Here is an 11,051-nt window from a genome sequence, read left to right on the forward strand (position 1 = left end):
AATATGCCAACATTTTAAATAATGTATTGTATCAATGTTAAATTTCCCAAATGTGATAATTGTATTATGGTATATAAGGGAGTGACCTTTTTCTTAGGTAGATATTAATGATTTTGACTTACATTAAAAAAATATAATTAAGTATGTATGTATGCTACATATTGTTTGGATCTTCCTATCTTCTAAAACGGAAACTGGAAAAAGCAAATATGGCCATATTTGATAGGTGAATCTAGATAAAAGATATATGAATGTTCAATGTATTTATTATTGAACTGCTTTTCTGTAGATCTTCATTTATCATTTTCAAACATGAGAAATTTTTAAAAAGTCATTTAAAGTCAGTATATAGAAATGATTTCACAATGGTCCTCCTGGCTGTATGAGAACCTCATTTTTTTATACTCTGCATCCTATGCATCTTTGTCATATCCTGTTGTCTGTCTTCGCATTTATATTTTCAAGTTAAGATCCATTCTGAAGTCTTCAATTTGTTACTCATATTGTCCTTGGGGAAATAACTTAGTTTCTTTTAGTTTCAACTTTTTTAATCTGTAAAATGGACATAAAAAATGGTACAGACCCCCAGGGGCATTTGTGAGGGTAATGAGATAATACATATAACTCTTCACTGTGCTTGTCTTGAAAAACTCTTCAAAAAAGGTAGGTATTATTTGTATTATCATGTCTTTTCTCTCTGTATTTCATGCCCAATATAATGCCTTGCTCACAACAGGTGCCCCGTATTTGTTGACTGAATGATGCACTGCCCTGTACTACCTTTTTTTGTTGTTGTTGAGCACAGTATAAAAAGAACTGATACCTGACAGAATAAGAAGATGGTTAATGCCAATGAGAATAAGTGACAGAAATCCTTTAGACCAGCAGATCTTGGTCTTCTGTGGTTGATAAGGTAAAATTTTTAATTTCAAATTCTCTGGGTTGTCTTAATATATGGGTTGAGATAGCTCTGTTAGCCTGTGTGAACAATCCTTGTTCTTGTATCTTAGGCAATACCAACTCCATTCCCATCCTGAGAACATACCTGTGTTTAGGTTTCAGGTCAAACTTCATGATCAAATCTTTGATACATACTTTTTCCAAAAATGTATTTGTTAATGCTTGGCCACATATCTTTGATATAAGATATTTGAGTTGAGAAAAGTGTAACACATCAAAATGATATCTATGGCCCCCTATGTGATTCAGAATCCAAGCCCCACTCCTGGTGCAGAGGAATACCTAGGGCATGGAATATATTGTTTACTGTCATCATTCTGTCTCACAATCTGAAATCACTCCCACTTTATTCAAGATTAAGCTCAATCTCACTAGTGTGGCATTTTATTTCTGTATAATCTTTTTAAAAATTTTCCTGCCATTTTCCTTCCCAAACACTGTCCAATAATATATCTCACTGTGATCCACCACTATTTTTTTGTTTAAAGTTTATGTGCTTGAAAAGTTCTTCTCTTTTAAATTCTCCTCAGCCCATTCATTTTTAAGATCCAGATCAAGTTGGCTTCCTCTATGAGAATACCACTGACATTTAAGGCTGAGAATTCTCTCTCCATCCTCTGAACTTCACTAGCACTTACCAACAATAGGACTCACTAGAAATCATGGAATAGGTTGGGCTCAGTGGCACCTGCCTATAATCCCAGTGGCTTCAGAGGCTGAGGCTGGAGGATCATGAGTTCAAAGTCAGCCTCAGCAATTTAACAAGGCCCGAATCAACTCAGTGAGACCCTGTATCTAAATAAAATATAAAAAGGGCTGGGGAAGTTGCTCAGTGGGTAAGTGCTGATATCTATATGTTTTTGGGAAGATTAGATTACTTCTTTTCTTTTTCCATTTGAGTGGCAAAAAGGAAACTCACCCACCATCCGGTTAAGTAAAAATTTTTAATTACCAAAATGTGCCATCCTTTATATGAGAACATGGCATTTCTTCTGGTCAATGGATAATCCACACTCTCAATATTGCATTTACACAACCTCTTCCAGAAAATACCTGGTCTTCATCAAATCCAGGGAGAGGCTAACTAGGATTCTTTAAAAAATTTTTTCTGGAGTAGTAGATGGACAGTATGCCTTTGTTTTATTTATTTTTCTGTGGTGCTAAGGATGGAACTCAGTGCTTCACACATTCCAGGCCAGCACTTTGCCACTGAGCTACAGCCCCAGCCCTAACTAGGACTCTGAGTGCAGCCTGAAGCAGTAAACTTATTCCTTAGTATACAGCCAACTGAATAGTGGAACTCTAACCAGTAATCATGCCCCTCCATTAGCATCAATCATGATGCCAATTGAAGCAATGAAACCAAACCTCATATTTGCCACTGCTACTGATGGGCAATGTGCAGGCATCCATACTCTGTTGAGTCTACCTTCTTGATTAGACTGAAGATAGAATGAAGCAAAGTAAATCATTGACTCAAACCTGCTTGGCTGTGTAGCTAATCTCTGCAACAAGATCTCCTCCAGAATTCCCAACAATAATACTCTTTTTCCAGTCAATGCTTCTGGGTTTTTATAGTCTTAACTATGGAAGTACTGTCCTTTGAACTTCTCAATTCCTGCAAAAGAACAGAAAATAATTTTTAATGATAGTTTATGTGATGGATATCAATTTAAAATCATTTTTTGTAGAATTTAAAGTTGAAACACGTATTCTCCATATGATCTCCTACTTTTGCTCATTTTTTCTTCCATAGACCTAGAATAGTAACTTGTGATTTCTTTGTCATAAGTAGTTTGTATTTTGTATTTGCAGACTCACAAACACAAACTGACTCAGAAAACTGCCATTCTCTTTTGTCTTATCATTCCCTTAGATACATACTCCCATTTCAATTAGAGTATATATGTTGCTGTATACTCTAGGATATACACAAAGTGCATTTTTTAAAAAAAGAAAGTTCAGGCCCCAAACTGAAACTAAATTATTCAAGCTTTCATTTAATACTTAGAAACTCAATATTTGTTTGTTTCCTCAATCACTAAAAAATTTCACATCTGAATGAATGCTGGGTAAGAGTTCCACAGTCTTTCTTTTTGATCCTTAAGGAGACCAAAGTCATTGTGAAACTAAATACAATCATGTTCTACTTGTCAGAAATACATAGACCAGAACCTTCTATTCCTTAATGTCAAAGGCATGGCTTAAGGGTCAACCTCCTTTCTGGTAGGTCACTCACCTGGAAAGCTTTCCAGGGGTAAATGAGCATTAGTGTGATGGCCAATGCAAACCATGACTCCCTCAAAGACATTAACCTTCTTTTTCCCTTTACACTCAGTGACCACCTCCCATTGGCCTGAACAAGAAAAATCAGGCCTCTTCTTCACACTGTACAAAGTGGCCTGAAAGAAAAGTAACATACACAAGGGACTGTAACTGTAGCAGGTAGAGTGTATATCTTCCCAGACATGACTTATCCTGCAAAATGTTACACAAAATGTTGATACCACAGGTACCATCACACCATTAGGGTCCTTGCAAGAATATTTGATTTTCATACTCCATAAAGAACAGTTTTTTTGAGGTTGTGGTCCGAATGAGAAGACTTCTATAAGGCACACAAAGTAAAATGGAGTAGACAGACTAATGTACTCTCCTGTGCCTCTAGAAAAGTAGGATTTGTGAGGATTTTTACTCTCTTCCTTAAGGCATTGTAGCACCTGAATAAACCCTGAATTTCTCCTGTACTTCTGTGACACTCTGTGCACTAAACATCTATTCCTCCACTAACCCCAGACATCCCCAAACTCTCTGATGTCTTCTGACACCCAAATTCTGTTCTCTTTGACTAACCTCAAACTTGTGACTATGAGGCTCCCAAACATGTTAGAGCAGGAAAATATTTCAGTGGCTCTTATTTTTTAAAGGAATCACTCTTTGCCTTTTACATACTTTACACTTTACAAGTAATTATAGAGAAAGAGCCTGTGAGATAGGGAAATCAGTGGTGTAATTTTTAGTTTTACAAAAAAATACGCAATAAATATGAGTTACTCTGCCAACCTAAGGAAACATCAAGAATGCATTCCAATGAGCTTCTAGGGCCTTGGCTATAATGTCTTGGTTGAAAAATAGAAACACTAAGCCTTAACCATCCTGTACTATATATAGTTCCTGTCATGTATTTTTCCACAAACTGTTGCTTCTACTTGGATTGATTATCCTTTTATTCATTCTTCAATTGGTAGACTCCTTTCTACTCAAGACTCAGCTTGGACATTATCTTCTCTAAAAATCTTTCCTGGTACTTGATTCCTCTTCCCTGATGGGTTAAACATCCCTCTTCTGAGCTGCAATGTATAGATCTCTATAGCACTTATCACTTGGTTTATTACTTCTATGTATAATAATAATTTTCTTCATTTTTCTGTGTCTTTAAACACAGATACTTAGTTAAGTTACTTATTTTTTTGTCTTTACATCATCACTGCTTAGTACAGTAACAAACTTGTTCAAGAACTGTCACTTATGGGAAAATCACAGCAGACTTTAGAGAAGGAAGGAATCAAACCAAAAGTCATAAAGTGCAATCATCTTCTTTTACATAAAGGGAAAATTATGATAAATTCAAGTGAGAAACTAACTCATCTCAGGTCACAAGTTAATTAGTGGTAAGAACAAGAGCCAGAATTCAGGCTTTTTTTCCCTAATTCGGTGTTCTACTCTCTCCACTGGATTTAACTGCTTTGCTTCCTCAATAACTTCCCAGTCTCTAGGTACTTCACCAGGTTGTTTTGGTGATCACATGAAATAGTATATTTAAAAGTGCCTCAGAAAGTATAAAAGAATAAAGAAATAGTGAAAAATTTGTAGAACCAGAAAGATTTAAAGTTCCCATTCCTATTCATTACCCTCATTTCCTTTATTGTAAACAGAGTGTGAAATGAAGACAATGAAAATAATAGTGGCAGGTATCTTTCTGTATCTGCAGCCAAAATATATGAGAGACTTTCCCAGGAGTATTTTAGGGAGGGAAGAAAGAGTGGAGTGTTTGTACTTGAGCATATCAAGCTTATATTTACACATAAGCACTGGTAAGTGAAACCACATTATTCATTTACTTGATGAAGAACTTCAAACACAAAGACACGCAAAAAAAGTGCCTACCTTGAACTGGATATACTTTAAAAGGTTGAAGTCTTTGTTATACATCCTGAAATACTTGAGGACCTGGGAATTGTGCATGAAGTTAAGATATTGATCTGGAATGCTGTAGTCACTGAAGCACATTATCTCCTTAGAAGTATTGATGATCACCAATTTGTAAATACTGATTCTCCCTTCTTCAGGAGTTTCCTGCAGTAAATTAGAAGTATTCATGGCAACTTGAGAACTAATTTCATTATTTACAAAGAGCCAGTGTACAGTTGAAAATTTCCTGAAATAAATGCAATTCAAACAAATGACACAAATGCACCACCTCCATACATCTCCCAGTACTTGTATCTCTGTGTAGTTCCTTCCCCTTGAATATCAGTATCTTTATGACTTGCTTTTGGCCAACAGTATACTGTCAAAATGGCACTGAATGTCTTTCAATGCTACATTATAAGTAGCCTCGCAGCTTCCACTTGGGTGTCTTAGAAGACTCACTTTTGTGGGACCCAGCAGCGATGTAAGAAGTTAGCTTTTGTAGCTGTGACCCAAATACCTGACAATGAGAAAGAATTCTTTTGGCTCATGGATTCATAGGTTTCAGCTCCACTGCTTTTGCCTTCAGGCAAGGTGAAAATCATGGTGGAAGGGTATGGCAGAGGAAAGCTTCTCTGCTCGTGGTAATCAGAAAGAAGGGGTTGGAGAAAGAGGCCCAGGACAAGATAGAGTCCCCAAGTGTCACCCCCCTGAATCCGTGATCTGCTTTTCCACCATGTCCTACCTGCCTACAGTTTCTACCACTGCCTAGTAATTTATTCAGTTGTCAATGAATTAATCCATTGATGATGTCAGAACTCTAATGAGTGAATCACTTTCCAAAAGACCCACCTCTGGACAATGCTGCATTGGATACCAAGACTTGAACACATGGGCTTTATGGGGATATTCTAAATATTTGCTATAAAAACTCCAACTACATCAAGACCACAATACTGTTAGGAAGCCCAAACTAGGCACATGGAAGAAAATATCTAGGATAGAGAAATATTCATTCTCTCTCAGAAATTCTAGCTATCCAACCTAAAGTTCTGAACATGTGAACAAAGTAGTCACATTAAATTCAGTCTTAGCACTCATTGGCTAGTAATCACAAGAAATTCCAAGTGAGAACTTCCCAGCTGAATGAATAAGTCTCAAGAATTTTCATATATATTGAGACATTGCTCTCAAGAAAATGTACTGTCTCTTTCCAGTATAAGTTATCCATTTTTTTTATTGCTGGGTAACAGTCATTTAAATGAGTAAAAATGAGTTAGATCAAAACATACTAGGGAGAGTATAAGTTAGTACAATATTTTCTGAATAATTTTGCAATCTATATAAAAATCCTTCAAATTTGCATAGCCTTTTAAAGAAATATTCAGACTTGCAAACAGAGATTATTGTTAAAGGATATTACTGTCAGCATTATTCATAAAATAAACAGAAAACAAATTCAATGCTTAAGATAAAGTAACTGAAATTTGAGGACCACTGTTCTAGATCCTTGCTACCCAAAGTATGGTCTGTGAACCAGCACAAATGGGATCACTAGGGACTTTGTTAGAAATGCGGAATTTTAGGCCCCTCCATAGACTGATTGAATCAGAACTAACATAACAAAATTCACAACTGATACAGATGCACGTGAAAACCAAGAAGCACTGTTTCAGATGACATTGATTCCTAATTCAGTGTCTTCCTTCCTACCACAAACTTTTTGCTTCCTCAAAAATTTCCAACTAATTACTTCATGGGGTTAAGTTGGTAATCCAATAAAATAATTCAATGTGAATCCAGCCTATTATTCTGTCATGGAAATTTCACAAACCACGGGTTTTCAAATCTATTACATTTAAATTTTTTTGATTATAGAAAATCACCTTAACCAGTTTGGACCCTCTCCTTCCTTTGTATTACAGAAATGAATAAGTATTAGGAGAGTGGGTATTACAAAACATTAAATAACCACAAAACAGAGTGTTGGATTTGTCCACATACAGGATTATTTTCCTCCCAATTCTTATTAAAGAATTATTTAGTGTAGGAATCCAAAATTGATCATACTCATTTGTCTGCCCCATAATTATTTCTGTCTGACTACTAATAAAGTTTTCAGGAATCCTCTTTCAAGTCTTTTCTTATTTATTTTTCCTATTTCAACCAAAGTATCCATTTAAGGTGTGGTTGTGATTATATCTCTGCCCTAATTAACATTTTAACTGTTCATATTTCCTATATTACCTAGAAGAGAGCTTTATTGGGACTCCAGATCAACACAACCAGAATCTCATGAATGGGCTGACATCATTTTTTGTAAATGTTCTCCCAGTGATTAATTCTTAAATATGTAGCAAATGTGGAGAACTATACACTTTTAAGTGTTTTTCAATCCATTTATTGTCTTATTCTCCTTTTTGCCATTTTTTTGAGAAATGAGGAGTTATAAAATTCATGTTTTTTTAAAAACATTTCATTAAAGGATGTATATTATTTAATTTTCTGATTAAACAGTAACAGTTACATTTTATATTATATTGTACCCACATGGCATCTCTTTGTTTATCTGTCTATACTTTAAAACTTTACTATGTGAAATAGTTATCTGATCATTAGCATAAATATCACTTAGGGCTTGTCAGAAATGGAGAATTTTGGTATAGGCCAAATTAATTCATGAGAATCTCCAGTAAATCATGTGTACATTAAAGTTTGAAAAGCAGTTTAGCATGCTCTAATAATTTTTAGATATGCAGTTTGACTAAAATAGTCAAGATTATTTTATAGCATCAAGTACTTATTAAATCCTTAGCATTTTGAAAGAAATTTATTAACTTTTCAAGTAATTTCATTCATAAGGTAATATCAAAATAAACTGATATATATATATATATATATATATATATATCACAACCTACTTTCTACCATCAATCTTACTCAATGTTTTTGAAGAATTCAAGAATTGATTGAAATTAATGTCTTGAGAGCTCATATAATTATTATTAGAAAGTGTTCGGCTGTACAAGGAGGAGACAATACCAGTTTGGGAGGTGGAACATGATCAGAAAATAGAAATGGTGGTGTCTGAGAAAACACTTGTTTGGCAGATAGAAAAATGAAAGAGGAATCATGATTGGAAAGTGCAAGTGGTACTACCTGAGAAGAAAATAAAAATAAACTGAATCCCAGGAAATTATCATAAAAAATAGAAACCCTGAATTCCTAGTGTTTTTATTGAACACCTACCAGTGGAGATGCAATTTCAAAGTGCTTAGATCAATTATACATATGAAACCTCTAACAAATTATAAAAAAAGCTTTGGGGGATGGAGTGACAAATAGACTCCAAATAATGATCATGGGACTGATAGAGTAGTACATCTCAGGAAAAAGTTCTCAAGATAACCACCAGAAGCATGCAAAATATGTTCAGTCCATTAAAGGATGTTTATAATATCTTAGCCTCCATAACTATATAACTGAAAAATGTGAAAAGGAGGGTCTGTAGCTCCATAAATATGCTTAGCAGCCACTCAGGACAGATTTCTTCTCAGAAATCCATTTATTAAACATAAATATATAGGGTAGGAAATATATGCCAGGCATCATTCTTGGTTCTTGAATATAATAATGAACCATATTGGTATGTCTGTGTTTAGAAAAGTCAGAGAAGTCAGAGTATTTTGATGAAAGTTTATTTTTTATAGAAGCAGTTTATAAGGTGTTGAAATTTTGCCCAGAGGATGATAAAAAAGAAATCCCCATGCTGTATAGAGTTTAAAAACCACAAAACTGATAATCAGCAGAATAATGGCTACACTCCCAACATCATCCCTGCCCCAATTGATTTCACAGCTATTCAGTAATTTCCAAACCTGGCTAGGATGCTTAAGGAGACTCAAAATGTGGGGGTCTCACTCTAGGCATGAAAAATAACTGACATGTAACCATACACAGAGCTGTCACTTTTATAAGTGTTGATGTAATTATTCATTCACTTTCTCCCTATGATCACTGTACAAAGGGGGTATTACTTGTATCCCTTCCTAAAGATTAAAAAAAAAAAAAAAACAGTGGGCAGAGAGGTTTAATGATTTGCCCAAGGCCATACATCTTGTAAATGACAGTCTTTGAATCTGAAACAGTACTCTTAACCTCTACACTAGTGCGTGACTGGATTTCAAGAGTAGAATTTTCTGTTACTAAAAACAAATTAACAGGGTTCTCAACCCATATATGATTATGATAAAGGTATAGGGATTTGCTAAGGGGAACCATTTTAGATCTGAATAAGACTATAGTCAGAATTAGTTCCTAAAATGGATCGAAGATACAACACATTTGTTCAACTAAGAAATGTCATAAGGCCACTTTTAAGTAGCTGGTCAACACTGTGTTAGTTTTTGTCATGTGAAATAAACCTGTGACACCTCAATTCCACTCACTTGTTCAGAAAATGAGTTTAAAAGTAAACCAAGTTAGGGATCAATGAAGGTGACTGATATTTTTGGCACTTAGTAAGCATACCATTTAAATAGATGATATTGTCAATGGTTACTAACAAGTTGCAGGGTTGCAAGTGCATATTAAAACAATTTAACTTTAAAACTGAGTATGTGTAAGAACAAGAAAACCCATTTGCAGGTGCCCTCTACCCTCTTCTGGAAGACAAAGAACTTTGAACTTTTCAAAGCAAGAAGTTTACAGCAAACATTACTATCAAATTTTATACCTTATTCAAGGACAAGAAATGTCAGAAAAATACCTGGATTTTTTTTTTAATAAAAAAGTAATGTTGAAGATTGGAGGAGGGTATTCCTGGAAGGAGTTGTTAGCAGGCAATTCTAGCTCATTTACCTTAAAGACATATCAGAAGCAACCACTCTACATTTTCTAACCCATTTGTGCTTTCTAATATAGGTTGTTCTGTTACTCATCCTCCCTGCTTCACCAGATTGTTTCCTTCTTCTGAAAAACAGAAAAACTAATGAAATGAATATGTTGTCTGCAGTTTTTATAGATAGTAGAAAAGGAAAAAAAGGGACATCTGCAATGCATTTTGCAGCCAACAGAGGTAAAGAGAAACCCTCATAAAATGTGGGGTGTGGTGATTTTAAGAAGTCACCAGGCAAAATTTTATCAGGTTTAGTTACTATCAAGCTCTCATACTACCTAACATGAGATAAAATGTTGCATGAACCCATCTACAGGGAGAGCTTCAAATATTAAGGGACTAAGAGATTTACCTGATACCTACAAAGCCCTCCAATGTCATCAGTCCTTTCAAAGCAAACAGATTCCAAATCTTCAACCAGGCAGCACTTGGCAGATTAGAGCCCCCAGGCTTCACTCCCAATCACAGCAATTCTTGGTCATGGTCTCCAGAGGTCTTCACCTGGCTATGGCAATGTTACTTTTCCTAAAGAAAGAATGACGAGACAGAAAGCACAAATCTGTCAACAGTTTTTAAGAAAGACAATTGCCATGACACTCAAATAAATGCTGTATCAAGAGTTGACTTTAGGAAAGCCAGATTTGGTTGCCCTCTTCAGAAAGAATCTCCTGCACAGGATAGGGCAGCCATGTTGCCTGCAGGACCCGGAGCTGAGAAGCTCCATAGTATTATCTTACTCTTTCCAGAAGCACCTGGCTGATTCTTCAACTGTGATCTGGAAGTTAATCTGAGTTTCTGCTGTAATAAAAGAAATATAAACTACAGAAGTACAAACAGCAGCAACAGTCGATAGGGAGGTACTGTTCTGTCCCATCTTCTTTCAGCCAACACCCTGCTCACTCATTGGCAGCAATTCTTCCTCTTTTAATGGGAAGAAAATGTGGAGCAAATCTACATTGGGCAGAAAACAGAAACAAAAAAATCATCTACATCTTCTATAGTT

The 11,051-nt window shown here is 35.3% G+C and overlaps 1 protein-coding gene across 1 annotated transcript; it reads right to left on the bottom strand.

The window, feature by feature from the left end:
* Positions 1 to 2,110: 2,110 nt before the first annotated feature.
* On the bottom strand, positions 2,111 to 10,433 carry LOC306646627 (flavin-containing monooxygenase 5-like). The gene is made up of 4 exons (XM_079115265.1): positions 10,401 to 10,433; positions 5,128 to 5,316; positions 3,200 to 3,362; positions 2,111 to 2,578 (listed from the first exon to the last, which is right to left on the bottom strand). The coding sequence occupies exons 2-4, from the start codon at positions 5,248 to 5,250 to the stop codon at positions 2,541 to 2,543; spliced, it is 324 nt and encodes a 107-aa protein (XP_078971391.1). The 5' UTR covers positions 5,251 to 5,316; positions 10,401 to 10,433; the 3' UTR covers positions 2,111 to 2,540.
* Between the last annotated feature and the right edge of the window lie 618 nt (positions 10,434 to 11,051).

This window comes from Sciurus vulgaris (assembly GCF_902686455.1).
Source record: "Sciurus vulgaris genome assembly, chromosome: 16".
In the NCBI taxonomy this organism is placed as follows: Eukaryota; Metazoa; Chordata; class Mammalia; order Rodentia; family Sciuridae; genus Sciurus; species Sciurus vulgaris.